Source organism: Aythya ferina, assembly GCF_964211825.1.
Source record: "Aythya ferina genome assembly, chromosome: 16".
NCBI lineage: Eukaryota > Metazoa > Chordata > Aves > Anseriformes > Anatidae > Aythya > Aythya ferina.
The window spans coordinates 1,500,365-1,528,131 of NC_140315.1; the positions used below are offsets into that span (position 1 = coordinate 1,500,365).

General features: G+C 49.9%; 3 protein-coding genes across 4 annotated transcripts; 2 read left to right on the top strand and 1 right to left on the bottom strand.

Annotated features, from left to right (window-relative positions):
* Positions 1-2,087: 2,087 nt before the first annotated feature.
* On the bottom strand, positions 2,088-12,656 carry ARFRP1 (ARF related protein 1). 2 transcript variants are annotated; one of them, XM_084538180.1, is made up of 8 exons: positions 12,519-12,656; positions 11,588-11,687; positions 11,104-11,191; positions 10,528-10,610; positions 9,968-10,049; positions 9,447-9,517; positions 4,481-4,581; positions 2,088-2,974 (listed from the first exon to the last, which is right to left on the bottom strand). In XM_084538180.1, exons 2-8 carry the CDS (start codon positions 11,678-11,680, stop codon positions 2,887-2,889), a joined length of 606 nt encoding a protein of 201 aa, XP_084394306.1. In that variant the 5' UTR covers positions 11,681-11,687; positions 12,519-12,656; the 3' UTR covers positions 2,088-2,886. The 2 variants fall into 2 exon arrangements, with proteins under 2 accessions (XP_084394306.1, XP_084394307.1); XM_084538181.1 differs by having other exon boundaries at positions 12,235-12,537.
* Positions 12,657-12,808: 152 nt separating this feature from the next.
* Positions 12,809-20,025, top strand: ZGPAT (zinc finger CCCH-type and G-patch domain containing). The gene is made up of 6 exons (XM_084538170.1): positions 12,809-13,596; positions 14,515-14,648; positions 15,373-15,531; positions 16,543-16,674; positions 17,465-17,882; positions 18,318-20,025. Exons 1-6 carry the CDS (start codon positions 12,953-12,955, stop codon positions 18,454-18,456), a joined length of 1,626 nt encoding a protein of 541 aa, XP_084394296.1. The 5' UTR covers positions 12,809-12,952; the 3' UTR covers positions 18,457-20,025.
* Positions 20,026-20,154: 129 nt separating this feature from the next.
* LIME1 (Lck interacting transmembrane adaptor 1) lies at positions 20,155-27,224 on the top strand. The gene is made up of 6 exons (XM_084538175.1): positions 20,155-21,030; positions 25,039-25,193; positions 25,545-25,596; positions 25,698-25,785; positions 25,880-26,301; positions 26,666-27,224. The coding sequence occupies exons 2-6, from the start codon at positions 25,075-25,077 to the stop codon at positions 27,062-27,064; spliced, it is 1,080 nt and encodes a 359-aa protein (XP_084394301.1). The 5' UTR covers positions 20,155-21,030; positions 25,039-25,074; the 3' UTR covers positions 27,065-27,224.
* The last annotated feature ends 543 nt before the right edge of the window (positions 27,225-27,767 follow it).

Sequence of the window (27,767 nt, forward strand, 5' to 3'; positions counted from 1 at the left end):
CAGACCTGCTTCTACAGACTAAAGCAGCAATAAAGTCAGCTGGAGGAGGAAGTCATCAGTGGCCTTATGCAGCCATTTATGGCCACACAGAGCAGATGGAACCAAAAACCCCAGCTGACTTCACAGCGTTCCATTTCTTTTGCTGTTCACGTAAAGGAACCGTATACGGTACGCGATCGGGGAGATACACGTCCAGGTCATGCTTGCACAGCAAGATATTTATCTTGCACCTGTCAGCTGATCAAGCCGAATTCTTTCAATGCGGTCATGCTGCAGCACGGAGGACACACCAAAGCAATTCAACAATAGGTTTGACCGTGCTTGCCTGCTGAGCTCACCAGGCGCCCAGGAAATCATTTGACAGTACCAGGTAGGTGTACTTATCTGTAATGCTTAAAAAAAACCTGTCTGCTAAGCTCTTTCCTAGAACAGACCTCTGAGGCAAGCAGCTGCATCTGTGTGACCTGTGAAATAATTGCTGTCACTGCACTAGAAGCTAACTGTGAATGACATAGAGGCTTCCACTACCACTTTTGGAGAAATCCTCCCTGACTTTTGTGGGCATCAGTCCATGCTCCTACTGATGCCTCACAGCTCATTCATCTTTCAGGATGGAAGATGCTCCCACGCAATAACTTTGTAATTTTAAGTCAGAATGTTTGCTTTACTTGAAGAGGTCCCACTGATACATGCTACAAAGCAGTCTTTGTGTCTAGACACTTGTGAGAACAGCTGTGTCCTTGGGCTCAGAACTGTTTTTCCTCTCTTGTCTCCCAGGGAAAGGAAGAGATATGATAAGGGTATGGAGATGGCTTGGGAAATTATATCCCATTAAACAGACATTGCATGTTACTTGACTAAAGCATTTTGTCTCTTAGCAAGGCACTTTTTCTCCACCAGCCACCATTTCACATCTTCAGTTTAATTGTTAGCATCAACCGTGCCAACCGAAACAATAGCCAGGTACCTTGAAAATCCTTAGGCTTTCAGAGACAGCCAAGTGAGGGATTTCCGTTCGAGTTAATAGCCACTGAGTAATATTCTCTTGTACACCTGAAGCTTTCAGCCTTGTAACACATGAGGTGCCCAGAAGAAGTGCCACTTCTTACGGTAGATGAGTCATCTTGAAGTCATCCTCTATGTCCACAGAGCGCGTAAGAAACCTGAGATGGGTTCCTGGATCTACAGAACCTTAATGAAATCTGGGTTCTTGTTGGATCTGCTGTGTTTTAACTCTTCTGGAATGCGGTAGTGACACTTACACCACACAAACTCAAACTCATGTATGATGTTATACCTACCGTTCTAACAAGAGCAAGTAACCGCAAGTAATTTGAACCAGATACTGAAACCACTTCAACTCTGTACCAATTTTCTTTTCACTAAAATCCCATCTGATAGGTCGCCTAGCCTTCTATTATCTTAATGTTATAGAGAAGTAAGATTCTGTTTTTCAGTATGAAGTTACTCCCACTAGATTCATGCGCTTAATGACGTACTGTAGCTCCCTTTAATTCCGTCATTAATTCCCTCACGTAAATGAGAGGGAATTAATGTTCTCTTGCGGAAAAAATCAGCAGTAAGTGGTAAATTCAAGTGGTAAATTTAGCACAAAGTTCTTTGTCAGATGCCAAATACCATATATTTAAACAAATACCACTATCTAACTTGCTCAAACAGAGCTTGAATAATGTACCCTTACTCATATGAGCGAACACTCGAATGGTCACCAGCGCCAGGAGTAAATAAACACACGAAGAGCAATGCCCACTGCCAAAGCACCACAAAATGAATCCAAGTATTTCCAAAGAGGTACTTGGAAAAGTGTTAGTGATATGTCAGCTAAACCAGCTAAATAAGCTACACGAGAAGTGAGCACTGGCTGACGTTGAGAGCTGCCTTCCTGTTCTTTCTTCCTTTAAAAAAAAACAACAAAAAAACAACACCTAGAGGGTTAAGTACCACTGTTTCCGAACTTAAACACCTAGAGGGTTAAGTACCACTGTTTCCGAACTTAAACACCTAGAGGGTTAAGTACCACTGTTTCCGAACTTAAAAAGACTCATCAGCTGTTTCAGAAAGACGAGTTCAAAGGAGCAGGAAACTTTATTGCATACTGATTTCTCCCTGCCTAGAGGTTCAGCTTTTGGCCTAGAAATTACACAAAGAGGGCCTCAATTCGTTCCAGTTACAGAAGATGATCAATTATTCTTACAATTAAAGGGAACGCACAGCAGAGAGACTGGCAGTCAAAGCAAGGCAGTGCTTCTGGAGTTCCCGTACTGTTAACACCCTTTTTAAACAGTGTCCCACTGTGCTGCTGCTGGCTTCCATTTACCACAGGTAAAAGTCAGGAATCAACGTGCCAACTGAAAATTGAGTTATAATCAACACTGTCTCTCCCCATTATACAAACGACAGCATAACAGGGACAGTAACACCACCTTTAGTAACCATGGGGCTGGAGCAGCAAGGTGTCTTCTCAGGCAGGAGGGTTCCCCAGGCTCCCTCCCCTTTCATATTCACCTGCCCAGTTCCTTCAAGGGAGGAGAGTTCCATGTCACTGGCCTCTAGCCCATTAGACTAATAAACCACAAATCATGAAGTAATACAGTAGAAAATTAAGTCCTTCTCATCTGCAATAAAGTGTGGATTGCCACATAGTCTATGATCTTAGGCCAATGACTTAATATTTGATGTAGGAGATTCGCCCTCCACCCCAGTTGGAATTCTTTGCTCAAGTGTTTTAGACACAGGAAGAGAATGTTTGTCTCCAAACTTAGGAAAGAATCAGGTGTAATAGAAATCTGGTGGACCACCTTCTTTGAAGAGAACACTAAATTCCGTGGAAAGAGACTGTCCGTTTCTTGGCTGACGTGGAAGGTCTTACGTTATGTCCTTCTTTCTTGGAGGTCGGTGAATGTTCCTCACCACACACTTCACCATCCATTCAATTCCCTCGTTCACTCCTTTCCTAAGGAAATGAGATACACAGGCAAGATTAAAACACAAAAACATGGCTCATGAAGTCCCTAACTGACCACTTACATGATCAAGCGAAGGGTTCTGCCCTGCACTTATGCATTACTATGATAGTTTCTCATACACACAAACAATGGGGAACTAATTTCTTTCCATTTGGCATTTACACTTAATCTTTTATTTTTCAGTTGTTTCTCCAAGTCTACATCCAGTTTAGTTAGTCATCAACTCTGTGGAAATGTTGAGATGAACAAGCATCAAAAGACTTGACAGTCAGCTGGTTTGAGGTTATTTTGCTGCAAGTCTCAGCAAACTTTTATCACATATTCCAATCCTGGCTTCAAACTTCTACAGTCATCTGTGCAGGGCTGCCAAGCAACTCACTGGCCTGTACAGTTTCCCAGCCAGGACTTCTGCAAGTCTTTTATTACTGCAAACTCAAAATGAAATTTTGAAAGGAAATTCCACATCGATCAAAAACAGAAGTGTTTGTACAAAAAAAAAAAAACAACACATGAGAATGGTAAAGGTTACATTTCATAAGATTATTATCTAATTGTTCTTTTCTAGCCAGTGCCTAACAATTGCCCTTGTGCTCATCATCTGCTTAATGACATTTGATTCTCAGCAACGCAGACAGCAGAGGTTTTTCTCACAGTTTAAAAGGCTTTACTCACCCCTTTGCAGTAGCTTGTATTATATTACAGCTTTGTTTTTACATTAAAAGAAAATTCAGAGCTCTGGATTCAGTACAGGCAGCAATTCATAGAATATTTCTAGTCATCCGCAACAGTACTTTTGCCTTAATGCAAAAAAGCAGTTTTCACTCAAAGAACTAAAAATGCAACCAAAGTAGTGCAAGACACAACATGCAATAGCGATGCTAAGATGTTGAGAATTTAGTGGCTTGGTCAAGGTCGTGGTAGGCATGGAGAATCCCAGTCTCCCAAATTTTGGTCTGTTCTAGTCACTGCATCTTAAACCGCATGCTTTTCTACTGTACAAACTGTTATATCTATGGTATTATCTACATAACAAAGTTCATCTGCACACCAAAAAATATGAAAGCAAAAGCTTAATTACTCCAACAATGATGGAACACCCCTCACTGCCCTGGCAGTGTCATGAACAGCTCTATTTCCAACTGACTTCTTATATAAAAGCTGGGAGCTGTAGCAAACCAACTGCTGCCAGGATTATTTTGTAGGGAAAGGGGACAATAAAGGAGAAGAACCAACAGCTCCAAATGCCTCCAAGTCCCATTGCTCTGAGCCAATGAGTAGACCAGGCTTGTACATTTTCATCAGGTCTTACAGAAGGAATCTACACGTGGAATTGCTGACTTGATGCGAATCCAATGTTCACAACCACGTGTCTGTCACTGCTCAGAAGGAAGCGCAGCTCCCTTCAGTGGTTATTACCCTGTAATTGTCGTTCTGCTTGTATGATACCCTGCAACTGTTCAAGCAACCAGAACACCATCCATTCCCAGACTCACCCAGTAAGAGCAGAGCAGGCTTGTGTCAGGCAGTCTCTCTTCCCGATTTTGTTAATGCAGTCACTAAATGCTGTCTTGATGTCAGGTATTGACAGACAAGTCTACAGAGGAAATCAAAGAGCTACATTACAAGAGACAGTGACCTTCCAAAATGAATCCTCCTACATCCAAAGTTCTGCTTCAGTCAAGATGGCACAATGTATTAAACTCTCTTATGCACTAACACAGAAAATCCTTTTCTGATCTCAGTGCTCGCTTGCTCTCAGAAGCCTTGGACAAGCCATATAAGGATTTTAGCTAGCCATGAGCCCAGCTTTCTTCCCCTCTTCGCAAAGAGATTTTGGCATTCCTGTGAGGCTCAAACACGTTTTACTCAAATGCCACACCAGATCCTCATGAGTCTTAAGGATTAGTCCATGTGGAAGTATACTTTGGAAGTACAGATTACATACAAACAGAAATTCAGTCTTCTCTAAGCCTGGGCCTTAACTCAGCAGAAAGATGGAAACTAATGATGGCAAGTATTCCTTTTGCAAAATACTGGTTCTGGAGAAATTAGATATAGGAAACTACTGCAAGGATGACTGTGTGATAAACAAGCACGTTTCAGAGCTTATAACTAAGAGCGGTTCTTAAGAAATGGCTTGAGAGGAGTTTAATGACACCCAATTCACCCAGTGCCCTTAAATCCAGACTTGTGACTTTCCATCCTGAAGAATCCATCAGTTGTGCAATTTTTTATGACTGTACTTTCTTATGACCTAAGTTACATTTCAAACTAGCAGTTTCAATTAATAAGCTTGACATCGTATCCAGAAACACTATGTATTTACTGCACCAGAGCCATAAAAACTTATTTCAAGATTTCTGCCAAATGGAAAGTGTGAAATTCAAAACGATGACCTGTCATCCATAGGATAAACAGTTATAAATAAATTTAAAATGTATATATATAAAATACTGACTTCACAGGTGTCAGACTGGACTTGGGAGCAGGAATTCATACCAATATGTCTGGAAGATGGGCAAGAGATTACTACCAAATGATCGTTCTCTGCAAGTTTCTAAAAGATGCTATTTACTTTTGACACTATACTCACTGCCAAATAAGAAAGGCAGGACCAACTAATTCTTGATTAAAGCCAGAGTTCCAGACAAATCAATTACCCAATAACTGGGGAGGAGTGGGTTTTTTTTTGTTTGTTTGTTTTGTTTTGTTTTTTTTCAGTAAATGACACTTGCAGGCAGCAGGAAGGTTAAACCCCAACGGAGTGAAACTGAACAAACATTTCCTGAAATATACTTTAATGTGTCGCAGTTTAGTGCCACAGAATAATAATTTTTCCTTGTCTGGATGACGATACGTTTCAGAACTTTTAGAAAGGAAATGTGAGAAAAAGCATAGGAAAGGTAGAAAATAATGGTGCAGAGCATTGCAACACTGTTCTTTACTTCTGTTTGCAAAGCAAATGGGCAATGAACTTCCCAAATATCATCAGGAAACCTGCACATGTCCAGCAGCACAGCGAACCTGTCTCCTTCACCTTGTCACCTTTAAGATGTCCACGTGTAGCTTACAGCTGCTGTAACCATATTATTTCCACCTTAATCCCTCCCAGTCCCTTCCCGTTCTCACTCCCTGGTGCAATGGTGGCCTGCTCTAACCTCCACGAAGCTGTCCAGCTGTTGATCTCCATGGGGATTTCTTTCAGGAAGGGTTTTGCTTGAAACTTTGCACCATTTACATTTGTTGTAGTAGGATGTCACTGCATCGTGACACTACACGTGGCCTAAGGCACATTTTTTTCCCTGTGGGATGAAGCACAGCAGCACTGCAGAGAGGACAAGGCCACTGAGCTGATGCCGAAAAGCTTTGTGTTACTGTTCAAGGGGAAGCCATGGGCTGGAATCCTGTCTTACAGCAGAGGAGGAGGCAGCTTGCCCATCATTTCAACAAGGAGCATTTGAGCTTCTCGTGCTTAGGAGAAAATGTCATCTGTGGCTTCTAAGTTCCCCTCTTCTCCTCCTCCCTGTCTCCATTACAATGTATTTATTTACAGATGTGTTTCATTTCCCAACTGAAACCACATAAATCAAGAGCAAACTAGGCAAACGGGATCTGTGATAACATAAACAGCGTAAGATTACAACAATAAAATCCACAGATGACCTTTCTGGAGCAATGTTATCTGCCACACCAGGGAAAACTCACAACTCGAGGAGTCATACTTCTATCTCAACTTCCCCTCAAGAATGAACTGTAAATCATCTTTCCACACAGGCTCTTCAAGGCATAGTCTATCTAGCCTGACCTAGTCTATGCTACATTATTTTTTTTAGTAAGTTTATTTGAAATTAAGACAAATTTATCAGGGAAGCTGTAGTATTTCGTAAGTTGGAACTCTGAACTGCCATTGTGCAGAAGGTTTATTTTCTAACACCTGTACCATGAAGATAACACTGTGAGACTTCAGAGAGAGGCTGCCAGTCTCCATGACTCCTTCAATTTTTCAAAGACACAATTCCTTCCATCACTCTGGGGATTTCAGATTACATTGCCAAAATTTATCTTACAGCTAGGAAGGCAATGCTTCCTGCCAGAGACATCACACAACACTTAATTCTTTCCATAGACTGTTTTTTAGCCCACTCTTTCTACTATTTTTAACAGTATTCCAAAATTGGTCATTCTATCCCCAAGTTTTAACTGTTCATTTCACAGCTCAGAAATACAGAGCTTGTGGAAACCTTTAAGCAGCTGTATTCACATCAAAACAGCAACAGAAAATTCTTATTTTGCAGCTTTCTCTGCAGTAAACAGTAAGTAGAGCAAAACCACCAGATGTTTTCAAAAATGGCGTTCTGACTTGGGAGTCCACATGAAATATCAGATATCTGTGTCCCCAACAAAGCTGTAGCTCTCTTAGAATACAACAAACAAAACCCTCCCACAACACACATTTGAATCAGTATTTGAATGAATTACGAAGTGATCTAGTACTGAAGCCTCTGCTAAACACAGAGCACATTCCTCGTATGAGAAAATTAATCTATGTTATTATCAGGATGTTAATTTTTTCCTAGTCTGTGACTGTAATCCACCCCCTGATACTACCACACACCACTCAGGCAGTGCTGCGTGGATGCATTCTACTCTAGCTGTGACTATTAACAGAGGAATTTTCTTTCTACGAGGAATTTAGCTTCTGAGCCAAAAAAAAAATCTTACACTTTACGATTTCAGGCACTGAGTCCAAATTTTTTTAGCTTGCTGCTAGGAATGTAAATCTCTGTCAGAATTCTGATACATTTCACCACAAGAATTCTTCTGGCCTTTAAAGATGTAATCAACGTAAATTATCTTGCATCCACAAATACCAGTAAGGTTAAGACATCATTTATCTTCCCTCGCTATGATCCCTCTGTTAAAACAGAGGAACTGTGGGGAGAATCCTCTGTCATAATTACATGTCTGGAGATCCAGAGCTGAAAAATCTCTGCCAATGATAATCCTGCAATGGGCGATTTCCTTCCAGGGATCTTCACTTCTGCTCGGTCAGTGGAAGAGAAACAGACCTTTCCATTTTCTAAACCTTGCTTAAGAGAGCTTGAATAATTATTCAAGAATAATACACTATAGTCCATTTAATATTTGTTACAAGCATCGGTGTCCCTTTGCTCTGTGTTCACTTGATCATTCTCAGAAGTACGCTCATAAATATGGAATTTAGGTATTTCTTGGAAACAGATCTACCTCCAGTCAGTATAGGTTTGCTGATCTCATCACAGGTCTGTGACCAAATAACAGCAGCGAATCTGTGGGCTGGTCTCGGAGCCTCTAGAGGGGGCAAGGAGTCATTCATAGTTTTTATCTTGAGAGCCTGTTCCAAATACCGCTTTCTAGTCATGTAAAGAAGTCCATTTGTTCATTATCCCAGCTAGGGTGCCAGAAGAGCTGGCCCTTGTAGAATGCCCACAATAAAAAAATGCATATACGGCCATAAGGAAAACTGAACAGCTTTCCAAGTCACTGCATGTAGTTTAATTCCCAAAAGCTAAAGGTGAGAGTGCTGCTTACTGCTCACTGCTATAAAGCTGCAGTGTGGCATGGAAACATGAGTTAATATTCCAGGTTCCACATAGAAAAGATCATTAATTTCCCCAGATATCAGAGTTCACAGCAATGTCAGGAGCAGAAATCAGGAGTCTTGGCTCTGAATCTCATGCTGTCTCTTAAGTGCAATTACATTTATTTTATTTTTACGGCTAGGTAACCTTATCATCGTCCAAAAGATCTATTGTGTTGTACAACAATATAATGAAATCCTCCTTTATAACCAAAGCGATTTCTGTGGAACTCCCAAGTACTTCCTACAAGTACACTCCCTGAGATAGGTGTAAAGTCCAGAAGAAGCTGGGACACACTGGCATACTTTGAAGGAGATCCTGATCACAGCTCTACAGGCTGGCACTCCAAATTCTACAGAAAGCTTCTAGCTCCATCTAGAGACTGATCTCTCAAACTGCAGTCCTGGAATTCCAGTACAATGCATGGAAGGAAAAGGAAGTAAAATACGGGAGATACCACGATCACTTCAGGCTCTCTCTTCCTTTTTTTCTTTCCCAATTCTCTTTCCCAGTGCTGGGAAAGGCAGGGACTGCCCTGGGTGCATCACCTAATGGTCACACCACAGCACCCACAAACTTGTCGAGTACAGTTTTACAGTTCTGGATATGCTAGGAAAAAAATATTAAATTATTTTCAGGAAAAAAGCATTCATTGCCATTTACAGTCTGTGACGGAACGTTCCATAACAAAGAGGTTTCACTGAACAGATGTTATCTGATTAAGGACAATATTTCTTCACATACGTTTGCTGTGCTGTTACTAGGTAATAGCAGAGGCCCAGTTCTTCTTCTCAAGGCCCAGTTGCTCATTTAAGAAGCATGTCTGCAATAATCTTACCTCTACATCCTGCTTGTTAGCCAACACCAGAATAGGAACTCCTTCCAGAGCTTCACTTGTAATCATCTTCTCTGTAAAGCAGAGAAACAAAACCAGAGACATTTAGCCAGTTTTGGAAGACAACGTTGCATAAACGTAAGACATCTCTTGCCTGATGAAGCAAGAGGCTCCTCCTCGTCTTATAGTTTCATTTGTAATGTTCAAAGCACTTTACTGAGAATTAAGTAGGTGGTAAAAACAAAATAAGGAAAAATTCCAAAATAATTAATGTAAGCACAAAAAGTGATTCAAGGTCACTATAGGCGATGAAACGAAGTCTTGTGCTACAGACAAGACAGACTTCCAACACTTTTGCCTCAGAAACACACTGATTTATTATGCAAAGGTACAGAAGTACTACCAATGGGTCATCAACAGGCCACACGGCGTACTTCAAGCACAAGGAGCAGACAAAATAGCGATGAGAACTGTGCCACAATGCATGATGAAATCACAGTGCAGCTAAAATACTGCGTACTCACCAAAAGCTCTTTTAGATTCTGAGAGTCTCTCCTCATCAGTGGAGTCAATGACATAGATCACTCCGTGAGATTCAGCGTAATACTGAAAGGATAACAGGTATTAGTGTATGGAGCAGCTAGGACCATTTGTTCCTCTTCTAGATTTTTTTAATTTGGTAAAATTTTGCTAAGCATGAAAGAGATCAACCGGTCAGAGCCAGCTGTTTTCATCATGTATGTCTGGAGAAAAGAATGCTGGCACACAAAACGCATTGCCTGTTCTGTTTGAAGCCCTACTGAATGAAACAGGAAAAAACACACCTAGCCCCTCACCACTGAAACGCTCCTCTCTGCCACCACAACCCTCATAAACAGGTTGGTAATTGCTGTCTGTAAGCAACAATGCAAATACTAAGCACAATCTTTGCTAATCTTGCACAGATACACTTGAATCTCTGAAAAAAAGTTGTTAATGCTGAAGACTAAGGTTACCAATAAAACTGTATGATTATTAAACGATCATAATTCTGCAATTCTGAAAGAGACAAAAACATTGATCAAAGAAAAAACACATCTCCAACCTTGTCCCAAAGAGACTGCAGCTCCTCCTGGCCTCCCAGATCCCAAAACATTAGCCGAGTTTTGCCAACATCGATAGTACCAACTAGAGGGAAAGAAGGAAAAAAAGCAATCCAGTGAAATCTGAAGGTGTTCTCTAAAGCACCAACACTTGCACATCCCCCTAAGAGTGCTGGCATGGCACAGTCTTCTCGAGGAGCAAATCATATCCAGTGCTACTTCCAACAACAGAACTATACCTTAGCAAAAAATGACCATTAATATCAGACAGAACTGTGCCAGTGCAAATAACATCAGAATCAGGCCAAAGAACTCCAGTAAAATTTAACTTAACCTCTGAGCTTAGCACTGATGTGGGATACCTGTTTTTATTTTATTTTTGTAAGGCTTTGAGTTTTCTTTCTCAGAAGCTAAGCAAGCCAACTTTATTCTCTCACAAAAAGACACGGGGAGTTGGGAGACAAGACCTCCATTTCCAGGAACTACTTTGATCTTGTCAATTTTTAAACACCTCAAACATCTAAGAATCAGCTGTTGTCTAACTGTGAAAAAGCTGAAAAAAATCCAGATTTACTTACTGTTTAAGCCTACCGTGGTTGTGATTTTGGATAAACTCATCCCTTTGTAGTTCTTGTTAAATCGAGTTTTAGTTTGTTCAAGAAACGTCTGAAAAGGAACGTGAAAAAGTATTTACTCTCAAATATTTTACTAGCTTGGGTAATTCTACCCCAAACCTGCCTTTTCATTACTGCAGAATCCTGTTCCAACAGATACTGCCCTACCTTGGAACAAACCACTGTTCTTGCTCCTTATTTTAGCAAAGCAAGAAGGGATCACGGGTGATTACGGGATTATCAAAGCCTCGGCTCCACACCCCCCCCCCAAAAAGCTTATGCTGCATTTAAATACAAGGGAAAAGTTGATTCTTTGGGGGTAGCGTCACTAAAATAACTCACATTCCAGATGAAGAAAGACTGACCTGCCTGTTGCAAGTTTTATCTTTGGAGGACAGGGATGTTTAGAGTTGCATGCGATCCGATGCAATCGGTAATAAACACTCACCGTTTTACCAGCATTGTCCAAACCAAGGATCAAGATGCAGTACTCATCCCTCTGGAACATGTATTTATAGAGCCCAGACAGCAAAGTATACATCCTGCTCCTGCAACGAATGCCAGGAAATCGTTAACAAACATGATCATTAAGGTCATTTCCAGAAACCTTTCATTTCACAACCTAATTTCTTCCCAACACAAAATAAATATTTTTTTTTCTTTTTTTTTTTTTCTTTTTTTTTAATCAGTAACTTTTATATTTATGGCAACATCAGGAAAATAACAGACCCGGGAGAGATCGTATTTGCAAACGCATGCAGGTGAGGGATGATCTCTCGGGGAGCTCAACCTCTGTTCCACCTCATAGCACACAGCGTCCTCGGTGAACTCTGTTCTCAGTTCAAACCTTTCTTATTTGCTTTGGGGCTAAAAGGAGAGCTAAAGACAGACTTTAAGTTGTTTATAGTAAATATAAGACCTGCAGAAAGAAGGAAGGCGATGGGATACAGCCAGGAGCAGAGTTTTGGGCAGGAACAAGCAGGTCAGCGCCCTCACGCCTTGCTCCTGACCCCTGTGACAGCACCGGGGGCTCTCAGCAGGCCCAGCAGCCCGTGAACCCCCACCTACCCCAACCTTAGCCCCCTGTGAGCGCACCCGCAGCCCCAGCAGCGTTGTTATCTCCCAGCGCCACAATAAAAAACACGAATTTGCATCGCCAAAAGCGCAGCACAAACCAAGGCGACGCCTACGCGGGCAGCAGGCGCTGCGCTGCTGCTGGGCCCGCTGCAAGGCCCGCACCGGCTCCGGGCCTCTGCGGCCGGTTACCGGAGGGGCCCTGAGGCCAAAATAAGAAATAAAAGCTCCAAAATAAACATAAAATAAACGTAAAACAAACACGGGCCCCGCCACCCCTCAGGGCTCAGGGCCCGGCCCCTCACCGGGCTCCGAGGCCGCCTCCCGTCACCCGCCGCCTCCGCGCTCCCCCTCGGTACCGGCCGCCGCCGCCATCCCTCGCGGGGCACTCTGGGAAGTGTAGTTCTGCCGCGGCGGCGGGGGCTGGGATGCGACGAGCGGTCAGACTACAACTCCCAGGATGCTCAGCGCACACCGAGCGCGCAGGCGCAGAGAGAGGGACGGGGCAGCCGGTGGAGCGGCGCTGGGAGGGAGGGGGAAGAAGCCGGAAGTGACGTTGCGGGAGGGCGGAAGGCGGCGGGGTGTCATGGCGGCGGCTCCGTAGGGCGGCGGGGGCCGTGCGGGGAGGCCGGGCCCGGGCTGAGGCAGCTCCACGGTGGCTCCGAGGCTCCCGGGAAGGCCGTGAGGAGCCCCGGGTGCCCGGCGGGAGGCGGCCGAAGGAGCCGTGAGGGTGCCGGGGATGGACGAGGAGAGCCTGGAGGCCGCGATCAGCGCCTACAGCGCGCAGCTGAGGCAGGTGGAGCTGGCGCTGGGCGCCGGCCTGGACCCGTCGCAGCAGTCGGACCTGGTTCAGCTGCAGGAGGATCTGAAGCAGCTGATCGAGCTGACCGAGGCCAGCCTGGTGTCCGTGAGGAAGAGCAAGCTGCTGGCCACGCTAGACACAAATGCGACCTCGTCTTCCTCGCCGGGAGGTCTGCAGGAGCACGGTGCCGACCCTGAAAGCTCTGCCCAGGATGAGGAGTACGCTGCCTTCAAGGAAGCCATCGCTGAGCTCGGAGGCGATGACAAGCCTGCGGCTGAAAGCAGCGAGATATCTGCAAAGGGAGATGAGAGCAAGGACAAAAGGGAATCGAAGGGCAGTGAGGAGGAGGAGGAGTCTGACAGGGAGGAGGAGGAGGAGGAGTTGAGCGGGATGAAGGTTAAAGCCCCGTACTACAGCTCCTGGGGGACGCTGGAGTACCACAACGCCATGATTGTGGGGACAGAGTACCTGGAAGATGGCAGTGCAGGAGTCCGAGTGCTGTACCTCTACCCGACTCACAAGTCTTTGAAGCCGTGCCCGTTCTTCTTGGATGACAAATGCAGATTTAAAGAGAACTGTCGGTAAAGGAGAAAAAGGAATGGGAGGGGGTTTGTGGCCTGGCTGTTGCCAAAGGCCTTGTTCTAAGGGAGGAAATTCCCCTGAATGTTCTGCATTTGGGTTTTGAAACCAGTGGAATTTTGTCTTGGCCATGTTTTTAAAGCGTGGTGTGTGTGTGGTGAGCAGCGGCATCAGTTTGGCTGCTTTCCTCAGCGAACGCAGAGATGAAAGGGCAAACCCTGTGGGCAAGTTGCAGAGGTTTTACCTGGTCATTTGAATAGCTAAATTAATAATGTGTTAATTGGTTAAACAGAACCACCAAAGACTGCTTGTCGATGGTGTGTAAGCTGCTCCAAATACATGAAGTTGTGGAGGCTCCATCTTTTGAGCCCTTCAGAGCTGAACTCGATGAGGCCTTGAGCAACCCGGGCAGCCTCTAGAGCTGGCTGTGCTTTGAGCAGGGGGCTGGGCTACAGACCTGCATTTCTGTGTGATCCTGTTCATCTCAAAGGGTCTTTTTTTTTTTTTAATGGACATCTCACTAGCAAAGAAACCTTAATTCTCTGGGGGTGGGATGTCTCCTTTTTTACATGGCATAAAAGATATGTTTAAGATGAAAAATGAGTAATTTCATCATTGAAATAACACGTGACAATCCAGTAACTACTGGTGCAGATTCACCCCTGCTGACAACTTGTTCCCCTTCCCTTTAATGGGGGAGACATTTTAATTTACAGAATCATTGAGGTTGGAAAAAAAAAAATCGAAGGTTTTGTAATCCAACCATCCCACACCCTAAACGTGTCCCTAAGCACCACATCTGTCCCCAAACACCTCCGGGGACAGCAGCAATCCCACCACCACCCTGGGCAACCTGTTGCAATGAATTTAAAGGCAGTTTAAACGAGGTAGATCTAATTCCTATTCACCTTCTCCGGCAGGTTTTCGCACGGGCAGGTGGTGTCCGTGGAGGAGCTTCAGCCCTTTCAGGAGCCCAACCTGAGCACTCTGGAGGTGGGCTCGGCCTGCCTGGCAAAGCACAGCGACGGGATATGGTACACTGCAAAAATAACTGGTGAGTCGTGTTTGAATGTGTTCTGCCAGGATTCTGCGTGGAAAATGAACGCCCATGCTTAATTAAATAGAACTGGACTGTTTTGGTTGATAATAGAAAAGAGTTGAGTACGTGGTTCCAGCCTGAAATTGGAAATCTTGAGGTGGCTGAGAGAAAGTTCTGAGCTTGGGGAGGGAACAGGGGAGGAAATAAAAGAGTGTTGGACAAAAAGATGGCATACAGAGCAGGAATGCATGGAAATGTGCAGAAATGGTTACGTAGCTGTGTAGTGCACTGAAAGGAAAGAGATGATGCAGGAACTTGCATGCTTATTAGGTTAGAATTACAGTAAGCTGTTCTTGCTTAAAAAAAAAAAAAAAAAAACACACACAAAAAAACAGGGAGCTGGCCTTGCACGTCAGCTGTTGATGCAGACTTATCCCTGTCCTGAGAAGGGAAGGGTGAGGGTTTATCGTATCTTTCCTTCCTTTCTTTGGCTATTGCTAGGACAGAGGGAACAAGTCAAGCTTCTCTTTAGTGCTGTTTGTCAGCGATCCATCTTCATCTTAATTTAAAAAAAAAGCTTGAAGTATCAACCCAGACGTTGTGAAATAGCTTCTCATTGCTTTTGTCTCCCTTCTAGGCAGAAATCTAAAGCAAAAGGAAAGACCAGATTTTTTTTTTTTCCTAAACATGTATTCCTTGGGCCTTCCTGAATGTTTGTTCCTTCCTTTTCCTTCTGTAGATATCGACAGTGGTTATTACACTGTGAAGTTCGACTCCCTGCTGCTAAAGGAAGCTGTTGTGGAAGGGGACAGCATCATTCCCCCACTACGGAGCGAAGACGCTGCCTCGTCTGCTGAATCTGATGAAGACAGCGTTGATGATTCTGGTTACGCCAAAGGTGAGAGCGGTGAGGGTGGGAGCAGAAGCGCCCTGTGATCTCTGCCTGCCTGTCTGGGACCTGGAATTGCTCTCCTGAAGCTTTCATTACGAGTGTCTCACTTCTGATGATGGAGTGGGTAATCTCTTTTCTCTGTTGCTGAGAGATAGAGACCATTAAGTATCCGTTGTGCTACAGCTGCAAACCCAGCCCTTTGTTTTCTGCCAATTACGTGTCTTAACGAGGGTTGGACGTTTCCGTGGGAACTCCCAGCACGTGGAAGTAGAGGGCGCAGTGTTTTAGAGCAGAGTTCAAGCTCTGAGTCTCTTTTTCATGTGGGTGGCTGAGCTGAGCTAATAAGTATAACGAGAGACTTTTAAGTCTCTCTGGGACCTTCGTGTAGCTGCATGACACCAGAGCGCAAGGCTGCAGTCATTAGGAGTGTTTGAACCTTCCAGTGCCTCGACAAGTACCGGCCGTGTCCTGTTTGACTGCTGAAAGCTGACACAGCCCAGGTGGCTTCTCTGAGCTTCCACAAACAGCCGTGTGCCCGTGCTTGTGTCCCAGTTATGTCACAGGGACAAACTCGTGTCCTAGAGCTCTTTAAATTCAGCCTAATAGAGGTTATTGGATCCTAATAACACATCGTTAGCGTGCTGCCCAGAGGAGTCTCCTGCTGGAGGCACGAATAACTATTAACATGTGTCGGTGCCAAACTTTCCTGGGATGGCACATGTTGGTTTGACCATCCCAGAAGGAAGGAGGGAAACATAAGGATGATTCTCCCTGGACCTATGAGGTGGTGCATGCATTAAATCAAGCGAGATCTCATTTAGGTAACTCACCAAAAAGGTGATGTCTGTAAAGGTGCCAGCTCAGGAGGAAGCAGGTAAGGCTGGAGGATGACTCTGAATGACTCTGTGGTGGGAGAAGTAGGTTGTGACTGCCCTGTGAGGGGTTTCACGCTCGTAAAAGTTTTGCACAGCAGCTTTGATTCTGTTTTTCACTTGTTTTGTCTCCTTTGTGCCACAGTGATAGATTCGGGGGGCCCGGAGAATGGGGAATGGGCTCCTGCGTGCAGCTCCTCCTTTGGTGGCTGGGAAGCCCACACTCGCGGCATCGGCTCCAAGCTGCTTGCTCAGATGGGATACGAGTTTGGGAAAGGTAAGAGAAGGTGGTCGGGGTGGTGCAAGGACCTTACTGCCTCTATCTCAGTCTCGTGATGAACCCTAAAGCTAGTTAATAGGAAAAAGATTTTAGACAAGGCTAAAATGTTAGATAAGGCTCAAGCTCTGTGAAGAATCCCCCCAGGTGGAAGTGTTAGCAGGCGAGAAGGGGTAAGTGGTTAATCAAAGCACAGGCACATGTGTGCACCAGCCCCTGTATGGTAATAGCAGAAACTGGAGGCATTTCGAGCCATGGTCAAGTTCATGATTAAAGCCGTGAGAACTGTTGTGTGAGATGTTCAAAGGCTTCAGGAAGAAGGGAGCTGATCTACGAAGCTTCTGATGTCTGTGTTAAGGCATCTCCCGGCTCTAGACACAGACTTCAAAGCCTGCTGAACTCGCTTCTTACTACACAAATGGCATTGAGCCTTGGGGGCTTTAGGAGGCCAGTCTTGTCTCCAGTTCTCCCAGAGGAACCAAACCAGTTTTAAAAAAGAACCTGGCTTGAGAAGCTGAGGATGTAAGGCTGAACCTTGTTTCACAGAAACTGGCCTGATGGATGGCCTTGGGGCTTTTACTGCCGATCTTCTGCAGTAAAGCTCCTGCTGTCACATCCACCGACGTGCTGTGGTTTGTGCTGCTCCCCCTCTGCTGGTGGTTACAGCATTTTGTACCCCAAAAGCCTGTTTTGTGTAAGCTTGTCACTCAATTTGTGGTGGGAAGTGGCTTGGAGAGGGGATGTCCTTCCTTGGGTAATCGCTCGGTGTCTCACGGCCTCTGCTTTTCAGGGCTGGGGAAGAATTCTGAGGGCCGAGTGGAGCCGGTGCAGGCCGTGGTCCTTCCTCGAGGGAAATCCCTCGACCAGTGCGCCGAGGTGCTTCAGAAGAAGAAACAGGGGAGGCTGGACCCCGGCAACTCGAAGAAATGCCGGGCAAAGGGAAATAACACTGGCAGGGCCTCTGCAGGCAGCCGCAAGCCACCCCGCAACGTGTTTGACTTTTTGAACGAGAAACTGAGAGGGAAAAGCAGTGGGGAGAAGGCCGGAGGTGTGGCACTGCCTGAGAGGAACAGCAAAGAGATCTACCATGCTAGTAAAAGCACCAAGAAGGCCCTGAGTGTCCGCCTCTTCCAGACAATGGAGAAGATTGAACAAACGCAGAAGGATATCAGAGGAATCCAGCAGGCCCTGGCGCGCAACATTGGCCGGTAGGAGAAAATTCTCTCTGGGGCTGCAGGGGGAAATGAGGGCTCGTGGTGTGTCTGAGAAGGGATGGGCTTGAAATGAGGTGCAGGGGGAACAAATGTGTAGAGGAGAGCTGAGGGGAAGTAGAGAGGAGAGCTTTTAATGTGTGTTTCAGCCCAGTTTGGGCACCGACAGATGTGTCTGGGGTCCTTTGCCTGGAATTCAGGCTGTGGGGAAAAGAGGAGCTCTCTGAGGGAAGGGGCTGGGTCTTTTCCTCCCCACGCCCAGCTCTGCAGCATCACACGAGGACATTTTCCAGTCGAGGCTGTGCTGAGCATCAGAGCCTTCCTCTCTTCCTTGTGCTAATCCCCTAGGAAAGGGGAAAACCCTCTGGGATGGGGACGAGCCTCTGGCTTTACCGTGCAGGGTGACGTTGCTGTCATGCTTTTTGCTTTCAGGCACAGCATTGCGACTGCTCAGCTGGAGGAGAAGCTGGCTAACGCTCACAAACAGCTGGGGCAGCTGCAGGCGCAGGAAGCCAGTCTGCAGCGGGAGCAGAAGAAAGCAGACACTCACAAGAAGATGACTGAGTTCTAGGCTCCGAGGGAGGCGGTTGCCTGCAGTGATTATCTTTCTAGCCAGCCCCTGTGCTCGTGGCCTTCGAGCCTGGGTGTGAGCCACCCTGCTCTTCTGGCTCTCGGTCTGCCTGCCCGGCCTGAAAATTGGGCTGAAAAGCAGCGGTTTCCAAAACTTGCTGCTTCTGAGCTCTGCTGGGAGGGGGGAAAAGCGCACATCCGTCCAGCCCTGAGCCTTGTGTAAGGACCAGCTCCCAGAAATACGGTTCTCTGCTGTCTTGCACACTTCTTTCCTGTTATCACTGCGGCAGCACCTCCATCCAGGGCGCGTAGCTGCTCGGGTGATAACGCTGCTGGCAGCGAAGCAGCCGAGGAGGGGCTTTGAAAGCCCCACATCCTGCCATCAGCTGTGGCTTGTGTTTGCAGCCAACTGATGAAGACAAGCGGAGGCAGGGTCCCGGGCACGTTGTGGCAGAGCAGAAAAAGGCGCGTGCTGGGTGCAAAACAACAAACCAGCCATGGCAAACGGCTTCAGCTGCGCTCTGCCATCCCTTCTGTGCTCTGGGATTTCTCGGAGAACTCTGTTTTTTAAGAGCAGTTTCTTGTAAACCTGGTGTAACGCCTAGATGGAAAAGTGGCAGCTCAGGTGGTACCGGGGGCCTCACGAATCATATTTCTCCAGTTTGACTGTAGGAGCATCCCTAGGACATGCTCTAGCCTAACTTGGCGTAGAAAGCTGCCTGGTTCCACAAGCAGAGTGCCAAAGAGGGGAGAATTAGGCAGCAGAGTAACAGGTCCTCAAACCTCCAAGATGGGAACATCTCTATGGGACATCTCTACGGGGAACCTTGTGCTTCTGCCGCTGTTCCTTGAGTTTTTCTGTCCCAAGTGGCCCTCTGAACACAGCTCCTTTTATGAAAAACCCTCAGGACCCACTCCCAGCTCAGACCAGGCCCTGGGTGAGCACAAAGATGGGAAGTGTGCGTGTGCTGAGCGCACGGCTCTGCCCCGGGGAGAGCCTCGGGCTGTGCTGGAAGCAGGACACAAGCCAAGTGCCCTTCCCTGCACCACAGACAGTCCTCAGCCACGAAGGATGTCTTCTCCCCAGGGTTGTATTCGGGGTTAGCAGCAGCCAGCGCTCCCCACGGGGGAGCTGGTGGTTTCATCAGACTCTCTTTCTGGTGGGACTTGTGCATTGTAATTGTGTTGTGTTTTTTTTTTTTTTAAAAAAAAAAAGGTTTGCAATTTCATGCCAGTATCTTAAGGACACATTTTTTTTTTTTCTTAATTTAAAAAAAAATAATCTGTTTCCTTTTATTCCGTGAGTCATTTTTCTCACGAAAAGTTCTGCTCCCTTAATGCCACCTCTTTTTAATCTGTTTCTAAGAAAATTCTGAAGCTGTCAGCCTGGGCAGGGCTGCACCACCTTGTAGGGCCAGACCTGTCTGATTCACTGCCAAGCTAACCAGAAAATCTAAGGCTGAAGGAGATACGATCAGAGCTGCAGAAGCCCTGTGTGATTGAGCATTACTGCAGACACACCTCAGAAAACACAGAGCGACAGCAAAAATAAACAAGGTGAATGTCTTCAGGAAGCCTCTTAGTGTCTCTTTCCTCTCGGCGAGCTTGGGTCCTGTTGCGATGGGCACCGTGCAGATGTGAAGGGCTCGTGGAGCGCCTCGAGCACGTGGGCATCCACGGCTTTCTGTCTGAATTGGCTGTGGTCTCCTCATTGTTCTGAATTTGTGCTCTCCATGCTCTGGGTTTAACTCGGGGTTTAACACGGGCTGCTCAGTGCCCTTCCCTCCCCTTCATTTCCCACTCTTGAGTGGTGATGGGGATCAGGGCACCCAGCTCAGCACGGGTGCTTGCTGAAGTGGGCTGTGCCACGAGCTGAGCCGGGGTGAGAAATTTCTTGGGTTTATTTTGTGCTCCAACACTGTCCAGTATCACCTCCATAACAGCTGAGGGTATCAGCTGCCTTGTGTTTCCACCCTTTTTGGATTTCCCTCAGCTTCCCTTGTCAGACTTCCATTCCAGTGGCTGCTGCCTCCCACCTGGGACAGTTCAAGTCCCTGGTGAAAAAAGTTTTGGGTTTATTGTGTTTTGTTGTTTTTTTTTTCCCCTCTGTCCTCGTTAGGCGCTGTTCATTTGCAAGGTAACGATCACGTGTAGCAAGTTCCTTGCCTTATATCCACCCGGGGACAGGCGGCTGCCTCCAAAACCAGCTGGGTGGGAGCAGGGGAGCGGCAGAGGGTGCTCGTGCGTGCTGGGTGCCTGCAGAGCCCGTTTGCAGCGCTGCTCGCAGAGCCAAGGCGGGGAGAAACCCAGCCTCCCGCCGGGTGAAGCAACAACCTCTGCAGGCCAGGAAGCGAGCTGTGGTATTGTGCTGCATGGTATCTGCACAGAGCTGCCTGCTCGAGAGCGAGCTGAAGAGGAGCGGGAGAGCTGGCATCGAGATGCTCGAAATCTTTGGGAGCTGCTAATTAGGACTAATTCCACGGAGTAAAGGGAACGAAGCTCTCCGGGCTGACTGGCAAGGAAGAGAACATGACTGGATTTCTGTTCCCGCTCACCGGCTTTTGAGTTTCTGCAAGTAAGTGCTGGTTACTTTCTCGCCTGGCAAACTTGGGTGCCTGCATCTAAACCAGGGGCTGGAAATAGCTTTAATCCACGCTGCAGCCCCGGCAGAGGTGCTGTTGCGGCTAGCTGGACTCGACAGGCAGGCTTCATATTTTTAATGCTTCGGAGTTGAAGCGTTGGCCGGGTAAAACTTTGACCCAGCTGCGGGGAACTCGGCAGGCTTGGTGCAGCTTAATGGTTTGTCACTCTGGTAGCATCTGGGCTCGGAAAGGAAGCAAAGGGCTCGAACGAGGCAGCAATGCTGGGATCCCAGGGCTCAAATCCTGGGGCTGAGGGGGAGCAGAGCACTTCCATGGTGAACAAGTTGTTTAGTTCAGGAGTTATGGGACGGTTTTTATTATTTTTTTTTCTCCAAAAAAAGGAAAATCAGCTACTTTGTAGGGAGGGAAGCTTAGAGCTTTTGCTTGCATCCGGAAGAGCTCTTTGGGGGGGAAATGCTGAGCTCCTGGCTGCAGGTGGGGTCTACAGAGGCTTGAGAGAGTGCGATCGCTGAAACGCTGCCTTCGGTTCATCTGAAATTATGTCAAACCGTGCTGAATTTGTGGCAAGCAAACCACAGAGGTAGGCAGGCGATTCTGGAGAGAAAAAAAAAAAAACAACAACCTGCATCTCCTGCCTGCCCTCGTACTGCCTACTGGAACCTGGCTTCCTCCCACTGCAGCACCGAGGTCGCGGTGGAGCTGGGGTCCTGCTGAGGCTCAGCTCTGCAGAAAATCCTAGTGCTTCCAGCGGTCACACGAGGCTGGGAAGGAAGGAGAACGCCGAAACGATCACAGCCTCAACCGGAGCCACACGGCGTGGACAGAAGGGTCACTTGCCGGAAGGTTTTAGGATGATTTTTTTCTCAAAAGCCAGTCCAGCACATCAGCAGCGGCCGGGACTTAGAGGAGTTCGTCCAAGTTTTGTGAGGTTTGGGTCTGAAATAGCCTTTTGGGTTTAGAAACAGCCGTTGGCCCTTTCTGCATGAAATGCCTCGGCAGGTGCTCGGCTGTGAAACCTCCTCAGAGCCTGCCTCTCCCGCAGAAACACAAGTGAAGGGAGTGAAACCTTGTGCCTGCTCCTCACTTGAAATATTTTTAAGATCTACTGATCGCATCCCATGATCTCGGGCAGGTTAAGCATCGGTGAGTAACTGCTACGAGGCTTTCACTTCGTAATTGGAAAAAAAAACCAACAACACCCTAAAATCTACTTCTGCTTCTCGAGCCTTTTTTCAGTACAAGTCCCCAGGGTACCAAGGCTGTGTCAGCTGCAGCCCTGGCCACCATCACAGGTGGAAATCGGCTCCGAATGTTTGTCCTGCTTCCCTGCAAATACGCTCGCAGTGGTTTCTTGGACTGCCCTTCCCCTTGTGCCGAGCATCGCACGCGCTCTTATCAGGCTAGATGGATCGCTGTCAGCAGCAGAACTTTGAATTTTCTAGGAAATTTAATTTCTTGGTCACGAAGCCCAGCGAAGAAACAAACGAACTCGCACGTCCTGCAGTCACGAGCCCACTTCGTGCTCGGCTGTCACGAAATGGAGCCGGGCCTCCTCGGGGCGCCGCGGGTCGCACCCAAGGACCTGCTGCCATCAAAACCATCTGGGCCCGTGGAGCCAGCGCCTTGCGAAACGCCGTCTGCCGAGTCTCTTGCCCCAAAGGATGGCCCCGGGACGTGGAGATTCACGGCTTTATTGGCAGGAAATTCAGTTGCACGTTTCAGGAGCGCTGTCGAAATCCTCGTCTGGCGAACCTGCTCGGTCTCGTCTCAGCAGCCTGGGTCGGGCACTGGGTTTTCCAGCGTCGGGGCTCCGATTTGTAATTCTGGGGGAACCCACACATTGTCCCCAAAGTGCTTTCTCCCAGTGACTGCTGGACCTGAATGTGCCGGAGACGTTTTCTTAGGTCGGCAGCTCGAGAGCAACCCCAGACCCTCCTGCACAAAGGCGAGGATTGGCAAAGTAGGTCAGGAGAATTTCTCCGCGTTAACCCCGGCTCAGGAAGCATCCTCGTGTTTGAACCTGAAAATTTCAAGGCTGGAAAACCCAGCTGCTGTGGGACCGGCTGTCCCCGCGTGTGCTTTCCTCGGCCTTCAAAGTTCACGCTTCGACTCCGATTTGCCGTCAGCCTCCGGCCCTTGCACCTCGTTGTAATTTTGTCCGCCCAGCTTGGGAGCCTGCTCTTCCCTCCTGCCCTGGGTGCAGCTCCTTTGGCAGCCTGTGATCCTGTGGCTGTAATGAGCCAAACGAGTTCAGCCAGGATTGTCTCCAGCGCCTGCCTGTGTGGCAGGTAATCCGAATAATGTATGCTCAGACAGAAAAGCCGTGTTGTCTAATTAAAACGTCGTTGAGCAGAGAGCAGGGTTTCCTTCCCAGCTCTGATCTAAGCCAGTCTGTCCAGCCCGGTTGGTCCCCTCCACGTCTCTGTCTCCGTTTCTGCATCGAAATAATTGCTCTCCAGGGGTTAAGGCTGTGAAGTCGGAGAAGTTTCCAAAGGTGTGGGAAGTTCTCAGATAAAAAGGGCCGAGACTTGCCCGTTTATCTGGGTAAAGGCGCACCCAACGTGCTCGTGTGTGGCACCAGGAGCGCGGGGGTGAGATGTGTCCCTCGGTGGGGGCAAATCTCAGCTCCTGAGGTCCTTCCCTGGCCCGTGATGCTCTCGGGGGATGAGTGGCACGTCTTGGGGAGAGGAGCCTGAGCTTTGGGTGCGTTGCGGATGCCCCTCGGTGCTGGGTTGGGCTCAGCGAGCAGGAACGGGGCTGAGGGGAGCAGCAGGGCCTGGATCAGTGTTTGGGATTCCTACAAGGGGGCCTGGGCTTCTCGCCGGGCTTCCTCTGATCACTGGGGTCAGGATTAAGAAAGGGATGAAGGTAAGAGGCCTGGAGGTGCCCCGTGGGGACCGTGCTGCCCGCCTCCCTGATGGCATCATCTTTGCACCACTTCTTCCTGCGTCTCTCTTTTCACACCGTGCGTTTCCCGATGCTGGCACACGCATCCCTAGGAGCTCACCACCCCTTCTGGGGGCACAGGGATCAAGGAGCAGCCCCCGCTGCCATCTCTGACATCGGTGCGGGTGACATGGTGGCCGCTTTTGCTCTGGGCTTTGCAGCACACCAAAAGCCAAGCAGGGACAGGGACGTTGGGTGTTGTCGGTGCTCGGTGAACGCCGACGGATGGGTTGAGAGCCCTGCTGGGACGGGTGGGGGCTCCTGGAGGGCTGGGGAGCCTCTGCTCTGCATGCAGGGCTCCCTGACACCTCCCCACCTCGTGTTCCTGGGTGTTTTCTGCTCCTTTGCAGCTGCAGCAGTGAGCTCAGGGTGCTGGTGCAGGAGGGTGCACGGGGTCTGTGCGAGGAGCTGGCGTGGGCGCGGAGCTGCTGCAGCAGGGGGGTGCCCCGGTGTGTGTCCCCCCCCTGGGATGCAGGGATGAAGCTCTCCCCCGTTCCGGGAAGCCCAATCCTCCCCTTCTTTGTGTCCCCTGGGCCACACCACGACCTGCACCCTCCCGGTCATCGCAGCCAGCCTCGGGGGCCCTTGCTGTCCCCGGCATCTCGGTGACCTCGTCAAATATTTCCCCACTTTTCTGCCCCACCTCCGCGGTCAGTGCCCGGCCCTGGTGTCCCCAGAAAGCCCCGTGGTGCTTCTGGGGCGTCTCCTGCGAGTCTCCAAATTAAGATCCTGGGAGCTTGAGTTCTGTGTTGGTTCTTTTCTAAAAAGAACCAAAATCTAGAGCTTTGCCGTCCAGAAGCAGAGCACCCACTGTGGGGCGTTTACACCTTGCTGAGCAGAATTGGAGCCTCCAGGAAGGCAGCAGCTGGCCAGAAAATGGGGTCCCCAGTGCCTGCTCCCCCCAAACCCCCCCAGATTTTCGGGGAAGCCTCCGGGGAGCCGGCTGCTTGGTGGGGCCCCACAAGGAATGGTGGCAGGGCGGTGGGAGCCGCAGCGCAGGATGCGTGGCCCCCACTGGTGTTTTCTCTCCCCAGGGCTTGACCCACGGCGGTTTCGGAAGTGGCCCCCCCATGGCTTTAGTCCACGGCGAGGGGCTGCCGGGACCCCCCCTCCTGCCGGCCCTGCTCGCTGCCCTGGCCCTGCTCGGCCTCCTGGTCTACGTGGGCGCCCTGTGCGCTGCCTGCCGCCGGTACGCACCTCACCCCCAACACTGGGGGTGCATTTTGGGGCTGCTTTCCCCCCCTCCGGACCCTGGCTACCCACCAAATGGGGGTCCTGCACCCAAAGGAGATGGTCTGGGGGTGAGGCTGTGGCCTCGGGGGAGCCCACGGGACTGAGCTACCCGTGGGGAGGTGATGCTGGGGGGTACTCGGGGGGTCCCAGGGTGCCGGAGCCGCACGCCCAGCGGGGTTTGGGATGGAGGTGGAGCTGGGGGGTGGGTTTGGGGGTGCTGCTGCTTGGGGGGGGGCGCATGGTGATGCCAGGGCTCTGGGTGTCTGCTGCCCAGCCTCCTGCCAGCTCACTCCTGCTTCTCCCACAGCCAGGGCAGGAGGAAGAAGGTCCCTCCGGATGGGGTGAAGCTGGTGGACGAGGTAAGCTGGGGTGGGGTGGGGTGGGGGGCAGGCTCGGAACGAGGGGGGGGGCTCCGGGCATCCCAGCCAGAGCCTGATCCCTGCGTGTGTCCCCCCCGCAGTCCCTGCTCAGGCAGACGCAGCTGCGCTCGCTCAGCAAGTCGGACACGAAGCTGCACGAGCTGTACCGGGTGAAGGCCAGGGATGACAGTGAGTGCCCCCAGAGCTTGGGGTTTTGGGGTGGGGGGGGACACCCCACGGTGCCTGCTCCATCCCCGTGCCCCCATCTCCGCTCTCCCCGCAGACCAGCGACCGGCCAGCCTGGATTTCCCCCCACCCTCGGCCCCCCCGGGCTCTGACTCCCTGCACAGCTCCGGCGTCAGCGTCCTCCTGCACCGCGAGCTGCCCCAAATCCCCGTCCCCGAGCCCCCGGCCCCCGACCAGACCTACTCCAACCTGCTCTTCGCCCCACCGCGACACCCGGCGCAGGACACGGTCTACGAGTGCCTGGCAGTAGGGGGGGGAGAGGACACCCCCATGCTGCCCCCCGCGCCCACGGGGACCCGGGGGTCCCCCCCACAAGCCAGGCGCGGGGCCGGTGACTACGCCTGCGTCCGCAAGGTGAAGAGGACGGCGCCCAGCGAGGAGCAGGATGGGGCCGTGGGGGGGCCCCCTGCAGCCCCACGGTGCTGGGAGGGTGCAGGCAATGCCCCCCCCCAGCTGAAGGTACGGTGCTGGGGGAGGTTCACCGGGTGGGGGGGCGCAGAGCAGCCTCCCCGTAACGTCCCTGTCTGGAGAAGGGTAGCCGAAGGCTGCTCTGTGTTAACAGGAGCTTTTTTTTGGGGGGTGGGGGGTGCAGGATAGAGCTGGGGGGGCAGGATGGAGCCAAGATGCAGGGAGCGATGCCCGGGTGCTGCTCCGTGCCCTGCAAAAGGTTCCCAGGTGGTGCACAAAGCGGGGGACCCATGGGTGCCGTCACCCCGCTGGGGGCTGTGCCAGGCACTGGGGGTCCTGGGTGTGGGAATACCCTGGGGGGGGACACCCTGGGGTCATCCCCCCCCCAAAAAAAAACACCCCCTTCCCTCCGCAGGTGGAGGACATGTACTCCACGGTGTGCAAAGCCACCAAGAAGAAGAGCCAGGGCCCCGCTGCCTCCCCGAGGGCTGCGGGGCAAGGGGGGGCCGGGCAGTTGCCCCCAGCCCAGGAGGAGCCCCCCCAGGCTGGCTGCTGGTCCGCGGCCCCCCTCCCCGAGCCCTGCTACGAATCCATCAACGAAAGGGCCTGGACTGCCCGATCCCGAGGCCCCGACCCGGACTACGAGGCCGTGGATGTGACCTGGAAGAAGCCGACGAAGCGGGACAAGGCGGGGAAGCCCAGTCCCCACGAGAACCTCTACGAAAGCGTCGGCGAAATTTGGGCAGGGGAATCCCGGCGAGCCTCCGGCAGGCCGGCTGCCAACGGGCTGGAGGTGTACATCACCAACCTATAGTACGGATGGACGGACAGACAGACGGACAGATGCCATCGTGGCACACGTCCCCCAGGCTGGGCTCAGCCCCGCTCGGGGCCGGCGGTGGCTCGGTGGGGCCGGGCGTGCTGAGCTCTCTGTATATATTTTACGTTATTTTACGTGATTTTATGTTATTTTACGTTAATTTCCCTCAACCGTCCTTGTCCCGTCCCGCCCTGTGCCTGCGGGTTGGTGTCGGGGTGCCCCAGCCAGGGGAATTTGCAGGGGATGTCTTTTGGGGTCGCTGCTGGCAGGGCTCCGAGCCGGCCCCGTGGTGGATCTGGGCTGCAGGATCAGGCCACCCCACAGCAGGGCTGTGCCCTGAGCGAGGACAGGATGCTTCGCTCCGTCCTTCAGTGCTCCCAGAGCTGTTTTTGGAGGCAGGCAGAAGTGGTGGTTCTGGCCGTGATCATGGTGTGAGGCAGAGGTGGCCACGGGGTCTGCTTTGGGATGGCCGCCCTGCCTCGTGGGCCCAGTGCTGGTGCTTCAGGCACTGCGGTGGTGCCAGGATCACCCCTCCCGCACCAACACTTTGCCTATGGGGCCGGATCCTGCCCTGGCCGTGCCAAAGTCACAGCTCCGGGGCTCTGCCAGCTCCTTTTGCCACCGCGGTGGAGCCACCTCGGGGACCCGAAGGCTGCGGGTCCTGGCACGGGGCGGGATGCCCGGCCGGGCGCCGCGG

Bases quoted from the DNA above. Each gene is read 5' to 3' on its own strand.
- ZGPAT (XM_084538170.1), top strand. From the start codon at position 12,953: ATGGACGAGGAGAGCCTGGAGGCCGCGATCAGCGCCTACAGCGCGCAG. The intron at 14,649-15,372 runs GTGAGTCGTGTT...TTCCTTCTGTAG, and splicing joins GTACACTGCAAAAATAACTG to ATATCGACAGTGGTTATTAC. The intron at 16,675-17,464 runs GTAAGAGAAGGT...TCTGCTTTTCAG, and splicing joins GGGATACGAGTTTGGGAAAG to GGCTGGGGAAGAATTCTGAG.
- ARFRP1 (XM_084538180.1), bottom strand. From the start codon at position 11,680: ATGTATACTTTGCTGTCTGGGCTCTATAAATACATGTTCCAGAGGGAT. The intron at 11,192-11,587 runs GTGAGTGTTTAT...GTTCCTTTTCAG, and splicing joins TGGACAATGCTGGTAAAACG to ACGTTTCTTGAACAAACTAA. The intron at 10,050-10,527 runs GTTGGAGATGTG...TTATCCTTTCAG, and splicing joins TGCAGTCTCTTTGGGACAAG to TATTACGCTGAATCTCACGG.
- LIME1 (XM_084538175.1), top strand. From the start codon at position 25,075: ATGGCTTTAGTCCACGGCGAGGGGCTGCCGGGACCCCCCCTCCTGCCG. The intron at 25,194-25,544 runs GTACGCACCTCA...CTTCTCCCACAG, and splicing joins CTGTGCGCTGCCTGCCGCCG to CCAGGGCAGGAGGAAGAAGG. The intron at 25,786-25,879 runs GTGAGTGCCCCC...CTCTCCCCGCAG, and splicing joins GGTGAAGGCCAGGGATGACA to ACCAGCGACCGGCCAGCCTG.